The sequence below is a fragment of the Botryllus schlosseri genome, chromosome 6 (genome assembly GCF_051294905.1).
Source record: "Botryllus schlosseri isolate E-star chromosome 6, Bs_hap1, whole genome shotgun sequence".
NCBI classification, from domain to species: domain Eukaryota; kingdom Metazoa; phylum Chordata; class Ascidiacea; order Stolidobranchia; family Styelidae; genus Botryllus; species Botryllus schlosseri.
In genome coordinates this window covers 1,718,194-1,739,101 of record NC_137241.1, presented here as the reverse complement: position 1 = coordinate 1,739,101, position 20,908 = coordinate 1,718,194, and the positions used below count along the sequence as shown (strand labels likewise).

The 20,908-nt window shown below is 40.2% G+C and overlaps 1 protein-coding gene across 1 annotated transcript in view; it reads left to right on the top strand.

Moving 5' to 3' along the window:
- Window positions 1-20,013, top strand: part of LOC145440351 (MAM domain-containing glycosylphosphatidylinositol anchor protein 2-like) — a 40,328-nt gene extending 20,315 nt beyond the window's left edge. Inside the window, exons 8-20 of the mRNA XM_080317935.1 lie at window positions 2,197-2,336; window positions 2,441-2,541; window positions 4,972-5,251; window positions 8,755-8,887; window positions 10,444-10,540; window positions 11,307-11,618; window positions 12,135-12,211; window positions 14,065-14,199; window positions 14,255-14,473; window positions 16,236-16,370; window positions 17,662-17,780; window positions 18,614-18,728; window positions 19,771-20,013. Of these exons, the coding sequence (XP_080174061.1) occupies window positions 2,197-2,336; window positions 2,441-2,541; window positions 4,972-5,251; window positions 8,755-8,887; window positions 10,444-10,540; window positions 11,307-11,618; window positions 12,135-12,211; window positions 14,065-14,199; window positions 14,255-14,473; window positions 16,236-16,370; window positions 17,662-17,780; window positions 18,614-18,728; window positions 19,771-19,955 (2,048 nt within the window). The 3' untranslated portion in view covers window positions 19,956-20,013. The remainder of the gene's footprint in view (window positions 1-2,196; window positions 2,337-2,440; window positions 2,542-4,971; window positions 5,252-8,754; window positions 8,888-10,443; window positions 10,541-11,306; window positions 11,619-12,134; window positions 12,212-14,064; window positions 14,200-14,254; window positions 14,474-16,235; window positions 16,371-17,661; window positions 17,781-18,613; window positions 18,729-19,770) is intronic.
- The last annotated feature ends 895 nt before the right edge of the window (window positions 20,014-20,908 follow it).

Sequence of the window (20,908 nt, the reverse complement as noted above, 5' to 3'; positions counted from 1 at the left end):
TCCCCGATTCCATGTTGGGGAAAAAGGCATCGAAATTATAATTCTTGTTGATATAATATAAATCCTAGTTGATTGTGGCGTATGATTTGGGTACCCGAAAAAATCGTATCTCATCGAATCATTATGCCAAGCCCTACTCTGAAGGTTCAATTCGGTGTTGTCGTCAGTGTAGCTTTAGGCGTATGTGAGTTGTCGCACATAATCTGATGATGTTAGCTCCTTACGTATCGCTGTACACTAAAACATTGTGTACAGAAATTGCCCAAAATCTTGACTTCAACCGCCGCCAAAAATTGGATTCCGAAGAAGCCATCTATAGCTAATCGTGATCTCTCAAGTAAGCAATTATATTGATCCAACTAAAACAGCTCCAAACCGTTTAAGCGCATTCTATCGGCCATGCGTAAGAAGTTTGCTGTGTAATCTTGCATCTAAAAAGAGAAATATCTTACGTCCATTGCACGCGTGTGATGTGGCAATCGGTTGAATAAATCTGAGAAGTTTGATTGTAATCGCATCACTACGGATATAGGCATAAGTTGAGAATAACCGACCGTTTCCCCATAATGCGGAATGCTCGGGGGCATTGAGATAAATCGATATTTGTCTTGATGGGATCATTTATTCCTTCAACATTTTTCCTAATGAAGGCTAACGATGACGAAGAGAGAGATCAAAACTACGACGCAGGCATCAGCCATTGTTACTTTTCAGTTTCCATATGTCAGTTATCGTTATGACTTGAGCAGTTCCAACAGCTTGAATCTGAACCAAGAATGGATAGGAGCAACTAGACTTGGATTAGACTACTAAATAAGTCTAGTTGTATAATAAACTAATAAGAGCGATGTTTTAGAAATCTAATTCCCATATACTATATTTATACGCTCTCATTGCAATTGTATTATAATTTCTGGTTTTCCTGAAAGCCAAGCTCTGTGAGTTGACATTAGCCATTCTCTGGCCTTTGATTTGATTTTTCTGATTTGAATTGAACTGAGCTTGATTTTTGTTGTGTTTGGTTCGCAATTTATTTCGATTTACAAGTTTGTTCGAATTCGTTGATTCTAATTCTAATAAAAAAATTAGAATTCTAATCTAATCTATAAAATTAGTCTCGATGCGATCCGCACGTTCATTATGATGTCAGTAAGTTGAATCGCGTCCGTTATAGTATCGATGACAGCGCTATCGATCGTTCCTATACTGAAAGGCGGCGCATCGAAAACACATTACACCCCTAATTTATCCTTTGGGGAATGACATTTTCGGTTGTTTGGACTTTTAAGACTCTGAGTCAAGGCATGAAACATATGGCGGCCGGCCACAAGTGCCGGTATTATCACTACGTCTAGATCGGCATAGCGTGTGGAACATCCAGAAAAATGGAGCTTTCTTGTGTACGAAATTTGTAGGTATTGAGCTTTTTCCTCGTATGATTAATCATACATTCAATACAGACGTTCCCCACTGCCGTGTGTCTTGGGTGGGGGTCGGAGTTGTGGCAGGGGTTATCGATATCTTTTTAATTTCGTACTCTTTCAAATTATCTGCATGTACCGCGTGGACAATTAAAAGAAAAACACAACAAACTATGCTATTACACTTTCAAAACATCATTTCACAGCGATGGTGGAGCTTGACGATATTCCACGTTATATACGTGCTCCGGAAAGGCACTCGCGTAAATTATCTTCTTCAGAATGTCTGGCGCGTAATCTGTTCCGTATATCATGCCATGCACAACTGCAAACCTTGATCACAAGTCGCAACTGTGAGTGGAGGGGAGGGGCATAAGAATGTCATTTTACATAGGCAAAACACTGAACATATCAATGGCGCCATTACAGTACCTGTCTTCATAATAAGCAGATTGCACTGATGGCGGTGCTGATACGAGATCTAGCCATACAATTGAGACTAGACTACGTCTAGTAACTGTCATCACCGCAGCAGTGGAGCCAGTAATGTTACACTGCAATAACGTTACACGGCAATAACGTTACACGGCGATGTAAAAGCATGACGTTTTATTCCGATGAGTTTGGCGAAAATAAATTATTTCTTTTTCACTTGACACATAAACCATAAAATCGCTGTTACAAATAATTGTCACAACGACAGAAAATGAAGTTTCTCGCGTACCTCCGAAAAATCTCTCGCGTGCCCGTTTCAATGCTACTGATTTGTTTCCAGACATTCGTCCTATGAAATTCTGGATTACGCCAGACCCGCTGAGCGATGATGGCAAATTGGAATTGGGCAAAGATATTACATTGACGTGTAATACCGATGCTCAACCGGTAGACGAACTTCGTTATTTTTGGTACAAAGAGGTAGGCGAACATCGCTGCGGTCTCTGCGGCGCACTGACTAGCTTTTTCCAGCAGTTATTAACCCTTGAAATGTACATGATGCCGATTTTGCATTATATTTGTAGGAGCCAAGTGGGCGACGTTCGATCCAAGCGGATAACGTCGTGTCCAAGGAACTTTTGAATCCCGTACAAAGAAGATATGTAACGATACCCGCTCATTCAACGTGAGTGAATTATGCCCGTGATTGAGTGACTGGCGATTGCCGATTACCGTTATCTACAGACTTTTACAAACTATATAAATTTAGTTAATTTATTTTCAATGAACTAGTTTTTTGATTATTTGTAGTCCAAGTTCTAGTTACGGATTTTGAAAAGTGAGTAGTTGTAGTTTATATTTCAATTTTAATGGCGCATTACAAGTAGTTGCCGAATAAATAGACAACACGCGCCGTCGTTTGGCGTGAATCGTGATACCGGTGTTCTGTCGTGCGATGTTCGCGCAGCCATTGCTAGCTCATATAAACACCAATAATAACAGTGCTGTAGCCAGGACGGGGGTTTACTGGTTGAAACCTCCCCATTTCATTTCAAACTCGAAACCCATCCTTTCGAAATGACGATCATATCCCCAATACCTCTCAGCTAAGTTGCAATTCTGCAATTCGTATCATTCGCGTCGGAATTGTATCTATAGTTAGTCGTATCTAAAGGAATAGTGGCGGATTTAGGTCGTTATTTCTAGTTGTAGTTGTAGTTTCGAATGTTGAAACTCAAGTAATTTGTACAGGTCGGGATGTAGAACATATTTCAGTCGTTATGACGATATCATGCTCAGACATAGGCGACATGTCATTTCACATTATACATATATGTTAAACTGGATTTCTTGCTTGCGATAAATGGCTTAGAAAGGGTGGTTGAAGATGCCTCTCCCTTATTCCTTAAATTTTTGTACTATAGACACCGTAATGTCATTGACAAAAAGTTTTTGAAACGACTGAAATCGCATGTATTGAGCGTATTTTGGAGAGTCAATCCATCAACACGGAAGATTGGTTTATATTACTCTTGGGTTTACATCACGTAGATGTATATCAATAATACGCGTTGCGCAAAGAGTCAAATTGTTAGCTGCGTGTGGCCTGTTGCCATACTAATCATTGATTCACCGACCGATGTACAACGTCGTAGCGTAAATATTTAGCTGCAAAGACACCATTACCGCCGCCTGCGGGCGTAAATTAGGTTGCGGTGAATGCAAATATATTCCTACTCATGGTGATGAATGGATCGTACAGCGTGCCACGCCATGTGTAAAGCGGATATCATGATATCCTCACGGGGTTATAATTGAATGTCCCGTATAATTGTAACAGTAGGCGCAATTTTTAAATCAATGATAATGTGATGATATAGAGGGGTATTTGGGTGCAGTTAGTCTGACTCCGGTAACCACGACATAAATCTACTTACACATTTGCTGATGGGGGGATTTGGATAACTGTAGGTAATTCTAGTTAGACTAAATCCAAAGCGAAATGTCACTAATCCTATTCTATGTTAACATAATTTATGATTTTCTGAAAATGCTACCTGAGGACTATAGTTTGAAACGCACTATGCTTGCTATACAGATATTTGCCATTCACATGCTTACGGAAATGCACTCTCATTTGATATGACCCGATCTTGAATAAACTTGCAAGTTTTTGTGAATTCAGTAATTCAAATTCGAATTTAATTTGCAAAAATCTGCGTAGCTATAATTCTAATTTTAATACAATTTGAAAAATAATGTGTAGCTATTGTTCTAATTCTATAGTCTAACTCGGAATAAATTGTGTAGCTATGATTCTAGTTGGAATTTAATTGGTAAAAGATTAAAATTGTCTAGTTGTACGACTCCACGGGCGAGGGTGCTGTTGTCGTTTAGTGTTCATGGCGTTTCGACTTCTATGGTCAACCTACTCCAGGCCGATATTCCTTATTGCGATTCTACAGCCGCACGATTGCAGTAAGGGCCTCTAATGTTGTACACCAGGCCACACTTAATTACCGATCTACCGCTCGAATGGGGATTTGTCAGTGTTGCATGCGGACCTTATCTGTCTTGGTATTTATTTAATTTTATAACAAAACCCAATAATTGCAAAAACAAGGTGCAGTGTTTTAAAAAGCGGCATAGTGGCCGAAAAAACGTCATCATTTTTGGTGCTCACTGAAAAGATGAATGGACAGGTCAAAATGTGAACAGATCGTGTAATCAGGTACGATCTAGTTTTATAGTTTATAGTTAAAGATTTTTATAGACGTTTACCGACTCAATTAAACCAGCCCGGGGACACCTAGTGGGCCCATGGACCTCAGTTTAAGAGCCTCTGCGTTAAATCAATCGGGTGTTTTGGTTGTTTGTGGTGATTTACGACTATGTAATGAACATTTACACCAGACCAATATTCTTTACTATGATTTTGTGTCTTCCGACTTGTAGCACGGCTCACTTCTAGGCTTTTTCAAGACACCGCTTATGCGGGTCAGATAGCTAGCAGCAAACTAAATAAACGTGCAACACTTGGGAAGGGATTCTGCAAATAATCGAATGTGTGTGCAGTGGGCACTGTGCATACTCAATGTCAATTTCAATTCTACAGTGTGCTGGAAATTCGTCGAGCGACCGCGGACAATTACGGCACGTACATTTGTAAAGCGATTCTTCTGAATTCCTCCATCGCGGCAGTAGCGGAAAAATCTATCTCTATCACTCGGGACTCCGCACCGACGCGAGTGTCCGCGCCACGGCGCACTGTCGTGGTTAAAGAGCAATCCGACGTTAGGCTGACTTGTGAAGCTATCGGACAGCCGCTTTCCAGGATAATGTGGTTAAAAAACGGCAACGAAACTGTCACTACGGGCCGGGCATCGGTTAATAAGGTAATATTGATTAACGCCGACTTGGCAAGTCTTACCGATCCGTCGCTGAAATCAGGGCTTAAGGTAAATGTTAAATTGCTCCTGCGCCAGAGCTCTCTCTTATCACCCAGCATTTTTCGAGCACAGTGTAAAAATCACTATGGAGCAGTGACGTGCGGTCCAATGAGGCAGGTGAGGCAGTGCCTCACCTGTCGTCAGGGCGAGTAAGTGAAAATTGTGAAAACCCTCCATGAGTCGCTGATTATTGATATTTTACATCGATGTTCATAAATAACTAAATTTGAACATTTTTTCACACAACATCATCAGTTTACATAATTATTATTCAAAAATACAGCGCGAAAGGAGAGTTGAGGCACAGATGAGGCACGGGCGGGTCGTGCCTCCTCTGCGACAAAGCAATTCATCATAAATAGCTCGGAATTCATAACAACCGGTATGAATCAAATGCTATCATCACACTGATTCCGAAAATCCAAATATTAGCAGTGTCAGACTACCAGAACCCCCTCAAAATCACCAAGGAAGGTGACATTCGGCTTTATCACAGACAATGCCATCGCAGAGAAACAATGGCCAGGTGAGGCACAAACGAATCTGCCTCTTGCACTTTTCGCTAACAATTGGACAATCGCAGCACAGTGAAACGCGCTATCGATTTCGGAATACAACAGTCTTGACTTGACTGTCTTGTGGGAAATATATAGTAGCGACGGCCAATACGTAATATCATATAATACGCATATACATACCCTTACTTATGTAGCTGTTATTTATTTTCCGTTAAATTGTGGTATGTGATAGCTACTTGCAGGCTATATTGTCGTTGCTTTATTCTTCCAATAATTTATACTGGTACTTGAAGAGATAGTAATTATTATCCGTCTAAACTTGCCCATTTAGCACAATAGCGACCAGCCCTACGGCCTACATGCATTGTATAATGTGGAATTGCAACGGCTATCAGTGTGCAAAGAAAATACTCTGTATACCTGCTGCTGTTGTTATTCACATTTAAGATATCTTTATCAGGTAGGCTACCGTACTTTAGGAGCGTGCGTGTTTGTGTGTGTGTGGGGGGGGTCCGTGCCTCACCATCACCAGCCATGAACCTCACCGCACGTCACTGCTATGGAGCATGATCGTTGCGTAAAAGTTCACCGTAGCTTTTCAAGCTATTTTCCCTACTACTACGATCGCTTATAGCATAAATACTAGATCATCCGATCAGGTATAGTTTATCGATCGCGAACAGCAATATTCAACAACGCGTTACATGATCACCAAGCCAGCCTACATTAATAGATCAATCTACGCCGAATAGGAAAATTCGTAATCAGAGATATTTTTCCAAACGGCTAGCGGTACAGGTTGCAGATTGAACATCCTTCATGTATATATAGTATATAAAATGGTCTTATATTAGAACCTTACACGCTACCGAAGGCAACGTGCTAATCGAATAAGCTAAAAGCTAAATCATAACTACTGAGAATAGCAATTCTATTGGCATGTCTTCAACGCGTAATGGATTCTTCTGGCAAAGGCACGCATGCGAGATCGCTTCGTTGTCTATGCATTATGCAATGCCGAGAATAATACAACAAGAGCCTAGCGATAGATAATCTTTTAGTTCAACGACAACCCAATTTCAAGGAGTCGCTAATTATGTCACGCGACGTTACGGATACATCGAATCCAGAGTTTACCAACGAGAATCTCTTCATATTTTCTAAATGATATCAGACGCAGAATTATAGCTACAATTAATGAGTTTGCAAAAACCTGGAAGTTGAATAAAATTCCTAGTCAGAAAGAACTACGGCTAAGTCAAGCCCAGTTCATTTCTAACCAGAGTTCACTCTCATAAGCGAAGAATGGCAAATGTCTGTAAACCAGTCCTGGCTCATTTCGCTCAGCTTTCCTGTAGCCTTTTCGGGAACACCGGAAATTACGTTGCAATTAAATTGAGAGCACAGAAACATGTCGCGAATTACATTAGAATTAAACAACCGGCATTTAGCTCAGTGTAATTAGTAGGGCAAGTGTTTGTTGCAATTAAATCCGTGGAAAGTTGCATTCATTTAGGAAGCTGCAGGGAGCTGTAAAAAAAGTTGCTAAAGTTGCAAAAACTTGCCCTAGTAATTAGACGATAGAAATATCTAGTTTTCCACGTCAAATCGAATCACCAATATCACAGCACCGCCCAATTAGGGTTGGTTTTCCGGGTTCTAGTGATTCACTGATTAAATTGTCAGGTTACCCTAAAAAACGCTGCACCCCAAATTTGGTTCAAATCTAACAAGTAGCCTATAAGCCGCCGCGAAGCCATTTAAATTTTTCGTTTATTCTCATGCGACAGATCTATATTGATATTAACCGAACTTGAATTGTTGTTGTATTTCTTTCAAATAAGGAATTTAATTCAATGTCGATTTTTCTTGTGAATTCAGTAATTCTAATTCGAATGTAACTAAAATAAACTGTATAGTTATGGAGTGTTCAGACATGATGCCTGAACACCCCCCCCACAGACACGATGTCCGAGTCGCAACACAGTCCTAACACACCCCTGGCATGATGTCCGAACACGACCTAGACACGACGTCCGAATGGCAACACATTCCGAACACACCCTCGCCCCGATGTCCGAGTTGCAAAACTGTCAGAACGCACCCAAGACATGATGTCCGAATATACCCCAGACACGATGTGCGAGGGGCAAAACAGTCCAACTCACCCCAGATACGATGTTCGAATGGCAACACAGTCCGAACACACCCAAGACATGATGTCGGAACACACCCCAGACATGATGTCCACACACACCCCAGACTCGATGTCCGAACACACCCTACTACTACTGCATTTCCATGTGCAAATGAAGTGTGCTCTTGCAACTGCAATTTAATTACTTCACAGTCTCAAAACTTTCATTTAAGATCATATTTTACAAAATATTTTAATATGTTTTTGAGCAATCCGCAGTCTAAATCGTGTAACGCCTCACTGATTTTAGACCATTGACCAAATTCCCCCTCAATTTAACCTTTGACTCTAATCTACAGGGCATTGAACTTCACTTGGAAATATAGATGATCAGACAAGCTTCAGATGAATCCAAGTGCCGTATCTCAACTGTCATCTAACATCTAGCTACACCTTCTTGAATATTGCATTGATAAAACCTGAAATGTGCAGACCCGAAATGAGCAGAAAATTGTCAATTTTCAAAGTGACGTCACTGTTGACGCCAAAGTCCAATTTTCACAAAATTGAGTTCATCCTGTTTGGAATTAGGTCATCTGTGCGTGTACCAAATTTCAGGAAATTTGAACAGGTAGTGGTGGGAACATCGGTTGTCTGTGCAGGGAATTGCCCTTATAAGACTCATATACTTTGTAAAAGCTGGCACTTTTCTAGTCATCCAACGTGATGCTGACACATCTGCAGATTTGCAGTTGAAAAATTTGTGTTCATCTTCTAATCTGAATTTATTTTAGGATGGGATTTTGACGATAAAAAACGTGTCGCGCCACGACGAAGCAGTCTACACCTGCATGCCGTCCTTGGACAACGGCTTCAGTCAAAGGGCAAGAATAAACTTTCAAGCTCAAACGGAACTACTAGTTAGATGTATGTGTCAGACTTTATGCAAGTTAGGGATGGTGTGAACCTCTGGAAGGTCCAGGTTCGTGTGAACGCGAACGTGAACGTCATGACGTCGCAGGACGTCGTATTACTAATTCCAACCATACATTTCAGTGAAGCGATATCCTATATTATCGTACATTGTACACGATACCTAGCGACGACTCGGGCCACATAATGCCACATTGCTGAAGTACATATTGACGTTTTAAAAGTCGCCGAATGTATTAACTGGACCAATCAAATGATATAATAATCACATAAAATCAATATCTTGCGTCGCTTTGCCAACAATTTCGACGAGGACTTGCAAGGGAATATAAGCTCACGCCTTAGCGGTCTAGGCCAGACTGGACAATGTATTCGGGTTCTGACTATTGCTACGTTGATATTGAGCAGAGTGTAAAACGGGTTTCTATACATTTACCACCGATACTACCCCATTAACAAGTCATACAGTAGCCAACACCCCAATCGAATAGATTTGTTTTTTATGATACAATAAACATATGACGTCAAGATTCACCCCTTACGCCTGTTAGATCAGGCAACGATATCAATTTCATTGATTGGTTGAATAAGCATCATTAGTTGGCTACCTACATGTAATGTATTTCGCTCTTGATGTTGCGTGATTGCGGGTCAAGCTCACAGCAGAGAGTCGCTACATATTTTCAAACGAAAGCTCGATACTTCGAGAAAACTTATGTAACGAAGAAAGTAAAATTTATGAGATTGTCAAGATGCATGCTCGTTTAGTGTGGATATTTTTATGCTGACAGAGCCATGCATAGAGTGACCCGCAGTCGAAATGCAATAAATTTAAACCAAAGGTGTCAAAATGGAGTGAAAATTGTAATATATGAAAAGGGTTCACCCAAGTGAAGAATCTACCAAGGTTCGCTCGTGAACGTGAAACTCTAAATTTCGGAGGTTCACATATACAGAACTCGAACGTGACCCTCACGTTCACACCATCCCTAAAATACACAAAACATCTTGAGTTGGGTCGAGAAAATGCCATCTCATTCAAGGTTCAATTTTAATAGCGACTGAACAGCATTTTCTTATTTCTGTGTCCGGATTAAATAATGGCGCTGTTTAGGCCAATCATCATTATCAATCGGCGTTTTCTTTTTCTGTATATATTCAGTCCAGGGATATCTGATCTTATCTGGATATCTAATCTAATGTAATCTAATCTAATCTAATTTAGATATCTCTGATTGTATCGCTAGCATTTTTGATTACATTGCGGAAAAAAGGGTTCTAATTGGTTCATGGTGATAGATTTGTTAATAATCCTACGTCCCTAGGTTACTTCGTTATCCATTTGAGCTTAGCCTAATTTTTCAAGCTTAATTCGGATGGAAATGTCGTGTTATCTATATACTGCGGCATAATTCTGATATAGGTTACGTTTTCATGTACCACCTTTTTGGACGTGAATACACACTCTTTTCGCTAAGCTTGTCCATTTGTATGGAGCAGTAGGCCTAATTGCCAGACTAGTGAATCAACCCTACGTTCACTATCACCAGATCCGCCTGACGTTCACCCTGGTTATGAAGTTCGTAGAGTGGCTCCGGGCTCTGCGTTTGAGATTCAGTGTATCGTATCGGCGCAGTCTCAACGCAGGTGAGAAATTAAAGCATTGGCCTCCTTGATGCGCATATGAGCCTGAAAATGTGATCATTCCATGATGGCAGATATTGATCGCGACGTGGGTAGTGTTAAATCAGTGGGTCTTAAACGGGCGTCCAGCGCACGATACATTAAGGACGCGTAAGCCTATTTTCAGGGGAACCTTGTCTTGATTATCAACAATTTAATATTGGATTACAACTGTCGTAGTCATGAGCTTGTGATTGAATAGTATATTCATATTGAAATGAACCCGAATATTTTCGGCTTGTGATTGGATACTGAGAGTGCCAAAAACAGTTATCCCAAAATATTGTTATATTGCCGCGCTTCAAATTTGTCTCAATCCCAACTAGTAGTGAAGTTTCAACGACTTCAACTTTACACGATTCTGGGAAATAGTACTATTCACGGTTTCGAAATTTCGTCACTTCACCATCACCAAACATCTTTCCTCTGCATTCTGAAAGCGCAACAATGCCCTTTCGCGTATTTCCATCTTCCGATGGGCCTCTGGCAGCGTTTGGATAAAGAAATTGCCCAAAAATCACAAAAGCATGATTCTGATGACTTGGAGATTGCCTACTTCATCATGACAGCACCGTTTAAATGATGGTGATATTTATCGCTAATGAAATACTTTCCACACTGAAATCTTTGACTGCGATGAGATAATAACTTGACAAGCCGGTAAAATATCGGAAAGTTAGGTTAAGAACTGCTGTGCTCGATTCAATATCACCTCTATCTCTTGTTCCAGCAATCCAAGTTACGTTTGGATCAAGAACAAGCAGTCGCTGGGAAGCACTTCGACTATAATATCCGAAAGTACACAGTCCGCCAGTTACGGAAATTACGAGTGCCGAGTCACCAACAGCATCGGGTCCTCGTCATGTATCTTCAACGTGACTGGATCCGCATATCAGCCAGAATTCTACTACCAAGATGACACGATAAATACCCGGAGTGTTGCTTCACCGTTGCAATCGACTGAAAACGCGAATGAGATAACATATGATTTGAGATGGACTCAGAAGAAACCTCTTGCCGTTGCTCCAATAGTAGAATACAGGTAGGCTTATTATTGACTATGTAATGAAGGGGTTGCATAACATTTTATCACCGTGGCCACCTTTGAAAAGTTTGATAAATCAATGCCCCCTATTAGTTAAACCTGTCCAAAAAAGGTAAAGATATGTTATTGTAATTGTGAAAGTGATTTATACTGTCTAGTAACCAGTAGAACGATAAAATGATATGAATAGGCCTACCACACGCAATAACCATGATAGTAGGCTACATTAATTAGTTATTACCTTTTCATTTGATGTGATGGTTTAGCTTGTTTAGTCATGGCAATGTCTTAAAGGCTGGTTGGTGTTTGGGGGATAACGTAAATGCAATAATATGAAGAAGCAGTTATATAGAGAGGTGGTAGTAATATATTCACGCAGTTAAAATGGAGTGGAGTATAGGATACTTACAGCTGGTAGCATTTCTTTCAATTTTGGTCATGGCCATCAGGTTGGGAAACCCTGTTGTAGTGCATAGCTCTCGTTCTGACTGATCCATCATGATGTTAACGCAGGATAAGGTGGAGACGGAGTGACTTAAAGACGACTGCCGGCCGTAAATGGAAAGAGGCCACGCTACCCATTGTTGGTGGTGAGAATGAACTTTTAGATTAATAGTTCATAACCTGTGTTTCCGGGAACCCCAAAAGTTCCCCGAGCTAATGCTGCACTTATTTTATTAATAAGCTCCCCAAAGAAGCGGTGGGCGAGTCTGGACGAAGGTAGGCTATCCTACCCTTGTTTAGGTGCCGCACCTATGTTACCCTACTAAGCAGTGAGTAAATCTGGCCGAAGGTCCCGCACCCTTGTTGTACGTGTCGCACCGTTTTATTAGTAATAAGTAGGGACATTTTTTGACCTAAAAACAGAAGATTTTGACCTAAAACATTCAATGTTTGGCATTTTTTGATCTTGAAAACTAATTTTAACCAAATTTTGACTTAACGTATGCAAATTAGGTATTTTCTCACATAATGTTTATACTACTTATCTTAATTTCTGGTTGGAACTGTCTGTCCTTACGAAGTAGTTTGGCCTGAAAAACTTTTTTGACTCAAAAAGTAACAAATTTGTACATGAAAAAACTTTATTTTAACGAAATCTGGCGCTATGAAGAATTGCAGTAGTTACATCACGTATTATGGTAGGAATAATTATAATTTGTTGTAGCACGACGGAAGATACTTTCCTATATTCTTGGGTAGAAGTGCCTGTCCTTGCTAAGTAGCTTGCCAAGAATGGAGAAAGAGCGTTCAGCAGCAGCCCTTGTTGACTGTAAACACTGAAGTTGTGCGTACACTGCTGGTGGCACACGATGTTGCTTCATTCTGACAATATTGTCTGCATCATAATTTTTCATCATGCGCTTCTGGCTATAAGAGTCATACAATGCCCTAGCAGAATTGCATCAATTAGGAATTAGGATATTGCGGTACGTTGAGCATAACACCATGCCAACTGATTTGTTTCATTTGAATGTTTATGATTCACAATGAGCAGACAATGGGCCGTTTACAACGGCAGGCCTATAAAGTAGGCTACAAGCTGTAAAATATCAGTGATAAGTTCACCCTTAGTGCAAAACCTACGATACAGCAAAATGCAGGTTGCAAAAAATTTATGACTTTGTAAACAATTTTGACAGATTTTGACCTAACGCTACAATTTTGACGAAATTTTGACTTTCTTTGGCATGTCAAAAAAATGCCTTAGTAATAAGCCACCCAAATATGCCGTGAATAAGTCTGCGCGAAGGTATCGCACCCTTTTTTAGTAATGTGTTACCTAAATAAGCGGTGAGTAGGCCTGGTCGAATGTGCCGAACTCTTGTTTTACTTACCGAATCCGTTTTTAGTAACAAGCTACCTAAATGAGCCGTGAGTGAGTCTGCGCGAAGATGCCAATCCATGCATATGGTTCGGCACCGTGTTTTGGTGATAAGCGACCCTACAGGTCAAGACCCGAAACTCATACATATGATGTGTGATGACACTTCCATCTTGACCTTCATAGATTCCAGGCAATTATACACGGACAGTAGTTATAGTTGTGGATGTGGTCGCATGGGAGGTTTGGCAATTTGTAATTAAGCAATTGGTATCACTCTGATCAGTCTGGTTGAAGCAATACGATTGCACTTTCTAAGGTGAAACCTCGCACTTCTGAACAGGTATTTGAAAGGTAAAAGCAGAAGTCACACTGAGTGTTTTCGTTTTGTGTGAATAAAATTATATTTTATTGGCTTTTTTTTTAAAACTCTGATGATGCACAGTTCATTATGTGAACCAGTAATTTATAGTAATCAATTCGATGTATTATTATGAAATATTCTTGTTTTTATAACTCGGGGAAACTTTGGGGTTCCCGAAGGCTTGAAGATTACGAGTCACTGGCGTACAATCATTACTAACGGTTGATATATTTGCTATATTTCACGTTTCGCAGAAATCGCAACTGGTCAGCTTATGACGTACAAATTGAGAAATCTAGCATCTTCTGAATACGAGGTCGACGTCACCCCGTTGAACGAATATGGCTACGGAGATTCGGTAACGAGGACAATTTATCCCACTACAAAAGGTAGTGTATATTCAGATTTCTACATGAATTATACGTTTCATCATATTACTTTTAGCCAGCCGTCGGAGTGACGCATATGTAATGCGATTCAACTGTGCGTTTTCGGATGGAGACCTGTGTGGTTTTTCTCAGGAGGTATCCAAACGTGATGTAAGAGGGGGTGGTATTTTGGGAGTGGATGACTTTGATTGGACGATCAATAATGATGTCACATTTTTGAAAAAGATACACGGCACGGGGCCGTTGGTTGACCACACCTTCAGGGAAGAAAGAGGTATTTTAGATCTGTAACTAGTTTTTATGGATCACTTATGTGATCATGAAATTCTTTTTCTTCAACTCTGCACAATTGATAACATTGGAATGACCCGCCACGCCATATCTCCTATAGAGAAAGGTGGATAATAACGGCGTACCTCGAGTTCTACTTGACAGTTATCATTTTTTGGCAAAACAAGGCCTAGAATACTTACTTTCTTAGTTTCCTGAAATCTCTACTTGTACTTATATTTGAGTAGATAGCGTTATTGTTGATACTACTTGAGCACCAACGATTGCCACTTGGACCATCGTTGTGTGTACGTACAACGCTTCCTTTTTCCAATAATCCACGCACCAAACGCCCCCTCCCCCTAACATTGGCAAAAAGTGTCTTTGTTTATTACTCGCACACGCTAAGCGAACATAGCGTGTATTCAAGGTTTCCGACCCAAAGGGCCGAATAGGGTGATACACGAAAAACAAAGCCTAACTCAAAATTATATCGCTGTCATAAATCCTAAATGCCAACGTACATATTATTCCTTCTCCTAAGTTTGAGATATGTACTGTGTTCGTGTCCCATGGTTGGTCTCTTGGCATCATGCGAATAATGCTCAGTGATTCACATACAAGTCGATCATACACAAATTGACTGAAGTCGTGTCGAGCAATCTTCCGTATTTTAACCCTTTTGAAATTTGGTCAGTTTTCGCGAAACTGACCATCACTTTTCAAATTCATACCGTGACCTCAGCAAGACTTAACTCTGGGCTGTTTCAGTTTAAAAGTGGGCGGACTATATCCCTCTACCGTTTCCGCCCGCGATCGACACCCCAAGACATGTCTAGGGTTTTTTATAAGACTAAATAAACAGACTTTTTCTCTAAAAAATATCTTTCTCGCCTTTAAGACTGACCCCCAGGAGAGCGCCAGAGATTCAGAAATGATGCATTAGTGCGTAGCCACCGTTGCCAGGTTTCAAACAAGCCGTCAACCATGGCCGTAAACCCTACCGCTCGCCAGTTATCGAAAAATCAAAAATACATGAAAAATTTACATATGGGTGTGGTCAGTAAGTGGTCATAATGGTCAACTTCAAGATCAATTCCGAATTGGACCCCTACCGCCCAGTTAATGGCATGAAACAACGTGGTATACTTTCTCTTGTCGTATCGAGCCATTTGCAGGCATAGTAAACCAGTTTATGACTCATATTTGGTCACGAACTTAACTATGTTCTTGACAATCACCGAAGCGTGACCACAATTACGAAACCCCTTCAGAATACTCCCAAGAACAAGTTTTGATGTTTGAAACGGTGAAAATTACACAAAACACCGTACATGTCGACTTCTAATGTTCTGGCAGAATGTCTGACCAGATTTCCCACTCGGAAAATACCTGGAAATTTTTGGTGATAACCATTTTTTTCTGCATGCGTATTTTCGGCCGAACTCCTTATGTAAGATCATCGGTGCTCGAAAATTGTCATGCCTTATACCTTCGAATTTGGTATCATATAAATCAGAAGATTGCTAGCTTTCCCTACAAACAAAAATGAAGCCTCTAGGACGTAGCCAAATAAAGATAGGGCCAGATGAAGTTGACCGATTCCGTATACGGAATCAGATTTAAAAGGGATGACTCGATTCAAGTCACCAAAACCATCGCAATTCGAGTAATTACAGTCCTGCTACTCCATACCGCAATACTACTGAATGTTACTCAATGCCGCCGCTCATTCGCTGCATTTTAATGTATCTGTCTATTTCCAGGTGGATACATGTTTATTTCGTCATCGAATAAAAGGAAAAACTTCAGAGCAAGATTGCTAAGTCCAACGATACGAAAAAACCGCCTGGCTTCGAAATGCGTTTGGTTCTATTATCACATGTGGGGAGCCGACATCGGTTGGTTTTCATATGCGTAAATACAGGAGAATAGTGATATGTAGGCCCGGACTTTAAAGGTGACGAAATTATTTTGCACAATAGATTTTATTCTAACGCGCACCGCACCAGTTCTAGCCTACTAGTTTCTCAGTCATTACTACCACCTATACAACAAATAATGGAATCGATCTGACATCATACTTGCATAAACTAACAATATATTTAGATAGACGGTCAACTAACTATTGTTTTGAGTAGTTGTAGTACTAGTTCTAGTTGTGGGACTTCGAAATGTGAATAATTCTAGATCTGATCTAGTTGTAGTTATGTTCCAAAGAATTTAGGTATAGAACAATTATAAAGGCGTGTCGTCGTTTCTCGTGAATCGCGATATCGGGGTTCTGTTGATTGATTTTCTCTCAGCCATTACTAGCTCAGAGTCATGGCTACTAACGGTGGTGTCACTTGCCGAAATGAAGTCACACACCAATGGAATATGTATTGAGAAGTGAATATCGGAATTGAACGGCATCGAGCAAGACTCTCCGTACCTACGTTTACACGCACCATTCTCGTGCATTCCCCGTCCACGAAATTTGTCGCGGAGGGAATCATCCATTATACTGCGACCACAAACTGGACACTGTAAATTGAACTATCACCTCCATCGCATGAGTCGTCATGACAGTGGTGTCTACAAAACGTGCAGCGTACCAGAAACTGTCGACCATTTCCTACTGACGTGTCCTTGATACTATCACAATAGACAATATTTAAAAAATATAGCTTAACATAGATAGCAGTGTGAGCTTTAACTTGGATGTGTCTGTTGACTGATCCCCGTATGGCTAATCCAGTCATAGAATTTGTCGTATTGTGTAGACGCATCTGATTCAACTATTAGCTTCCCCAGCCGTGGTGCACAAGACCTTAGTAGTCGAGCACCATAAACTCCTTATACATACATACATACTAACGGTGGTGTATCCAGGGGTCAGTTTTAGGGGCCGAAAGCCCTCCCATTTCAACCTCGAAACTCTGTTCTATTGAAATTCCGACCCATTCTCCGAAATTTCATTGCTCATTTCCCATTCAGTATTTCGTTGTGTTGCAGTTAATTATTAGTTACGGTTTTAAAAGCCGTCAGCTCTATAGTTCTAACTTAGTTTATTGTCAGATTTGAAAAGTGAGTAGTTTTAGTTCTTTTTCCAGCTGCGCATTTTGAAATCCAATGGTTTGTTCAAGTCCGTGTGACATGTCTGGTTTTGTGACGTAGTGAATTACCGACCATTCCCATTCTTTAAAATAGGCCGACTGAATGTCTTGATTCGCACAAAGACGGACAAGCTTGTTTGGAGCCGAACTGGGTCGAAGGAGAACAGATGGCTCAGAGGACATATAACGATAGCGAAGTATGAGAATTTCCAGGTAACATTGTGTCTCACAAATTATTAGTTAATTAACTCTATGGAAAATTTGTGACTTCAATAATATACGGTCGTTTCATTTTACATATGTCTCAGTCAAAATGACCGGCGATGATTTTGGCACCTGAAATGCGTTGACTGTTGAAAGGACGCCACTTATGCCTCAGAATAGGTTTTCATAAGTCACTAAACTGACGAGTCAAACAACAACCTGATGTAAGCTTTGGTCATGGAATGATGAAGACAGTAATTCATAAATGAACCGCACGAGTTTCATCTTAGTGTCTGTAATTATATAGATGACTAGCCCACAAATAAAAATGCAGCTTTAGTCATCTCTCTTGAATGAGTATAGTGCTGTGTATTGCTGCACAGTGCTAAACCAGCATTATTGATGTTCCCATAGCTGGTCGAAAATATTACAAAAACTTAATCTTCTATGAATTAAAAAATGATTCTCAAAATTGGAAAAGTTGATATAAGCTACTGTGATTGCACCGTCGCGATATGACAATTATAAACGCATCAAATAGCGGCTTTGTTGAAGATGGGCGTTACCACTAAGCGTGTTCCGAGGCTATGCCCAGGGGCGTAGTCGGGAGGCGAAAGGACATTTTGTCCTGAGAAAAATGTCATCGTGGTCTCGCATTTGGCTTCATCAACATTATTCTCAGAGTTTAGTGAGTTGTGGTATCTAACGCGGCACAGGTAAAAGTTGCTCTCATCCTGGACCAGACTTTTTGTTCACAAACTTTTGGTGACTTACTGCAGACCTACAGTGTATGTACTGCATGGAATGGTGGTATATTATTGCACATCTAAACTTTTATACAGGTTGTCTTTGAAGCAGTCATTCTAAATCCTCGTGGCTCTAATTATTTGGGAAATATTGCAATCGACGACGTATCGATCGACGAGGGACCGTGCCCGCCGGAGTTCACCACTGCAGGTATATTACCATCAGAAATATGCCCAGACTTGAACAACTAGATAATTATTGTTGTGCATTTGGAGCTAAGTCCCGGCGATACGTTTCTAAAGTAATTCATGGAATGTTTCTACACTCTAATTTCAATTCTAAACTAAGTTTCCGATTTTCCAGATCATGCTGATCAGAACTGCATATAGTGCGAAACAAGCCAAGCTTGCTACTCATACACCTGCCATTCACTTTTTCTTGAAAATGAACATTAATTTGATATGAACGGAACTAGGTATTTGTTGTATTTCTTTCCAAGTCGGAACTTAATTCAACTTTCAAGTGTTTTTCCGGATAAAGTGATAATTCTAATTATAATATAATTCGGCAACTAATGCACAGCTATAATTTCAATTCTAATCTAATTTGACGAAATTCCAACTCTGCATCAGATGTGGTCAGTATTGACTTACCCCCAATGTCTTTGAGCGAAATCAATTTAATTATGCCCAATTGAACTGATTAGGCTAAGTGGTTTATTTTTCCCTCTCACATTTTATTAGCCTTTGCTTACATCAACCGTATAAATTTCGCGAGCTTTTAATGTATTGGTATAGCTGCTACTGCTGCCAATACATGCTATACTATAGCATGGATTTGAACAATTTCTATTAGGTCAGATAAGTGTTCTGATTGGGATCGCAGTAACGACAGTTGAATAAAGTTCCATCCCTGGCACTTCATACTGTTTAGAAGTTTAACCCATTAAAACAGCACTGACATTCCTGGTAGTCTATAAGTTGTTGGAATGCATCTGGTAATTTTGTAAATAGTTATCGTCGATCGACAATGAAAGTCTCCTCTCAATACACTTCGTAGTTTCAATCCCTCGTGCTTCTATTTCTGTTCGAAGTCGATTTGACATTGCCCGAATATTACTACTATTTGTACACTGTTATTTAGTACTTCTATCTGGGTTGTAACGATGACTGCATGTTACCTTTCCTGAATTCTTTTATTCACCCGATTGTCAGCATAGGAAGAGTGATATATAAATATTGTACCTTTACAGCTCCGTTGTCATCCACAAGTGCTGCACAAGGAACCTCATCGTTCACCAGTATCTGGTCGAACCGCGCATTGACGATGATGACTCCACAAATCAGGATATCGCAATATTTTAAAGCTTCGATTATTACTCAAGTTTTCATATCCTACCTATTATCGAACATTTTTACATTTTTTAGTGTTTTTTGATATTACCTACACTCATAACTGCTGTGCATAAAATTTGAAAATACAAACAATCAGGTTATACGACGTTTCAGTTTAAGGCGGGGGTTCCTAACCTAGGGTATTCGACCCCATGGGGCTTCGCCTATTCTCTGGGGGTCTTGGCGACTAAAACTTGATACCAATGAATATTACGAAAATGTCAATTACCTGGATTCTAGCGTCAGATCAATTCCGAAAACTTTAGCTAATTTTCCAAAAGATCTTTGTGGAATACGAACCCGGCAAATAAAGTCTCAGATCTCCGAAGCGTCATTTTAAAGCGCCACCTACTGTAACGTATGACTGGTGTCTGGCAATCGCTACACAGATTAAAGTGTCGGGTGCATAGAAGTCGATAGGACGAGAGTTTATCCTTCCTGGAAAACTACAACTAACCGACAGTGCTAGTTGGTAACAGTAGGCTATACAATATACATACACACACACATGCTCAGCGTCACCAAAATTTTATATAGATCAATAGATCGTCTGTATTTCACGTGACGTGTGTTGGATGAACATCGAAATCGTTTCAAAAGACCTAAGGTAACGTTTCTATAGTTTTGACTGACGATGGTTGACGAGTTCATGATAACATAATTGCTATTACTACATACAGTCGCCAGTTTCCCATATAGGCCGTGAGAAGGTCTGAACGAAGGCGCTAACCCTTTTTTATATTCAGCACGCCGAATTGAAAGGTGGGTCGTGGGACATTTTAAAATCGAAATTTGGGGCGCGACCACAAAAAGATTGGGAACCCCTGGCTTGGACCATCACAGTTTTCATAGTTTCAGGCAGAGTTTACATCCTTTGCTGGTGACCGTACTTATGTGGTATTATTTCTACATATCACCCACTTCAACTCGAACTGTTTTCACTGCAATTTATTGATGTAGTGCTTATAATGTTTATATAGTTTTTATTATATATAA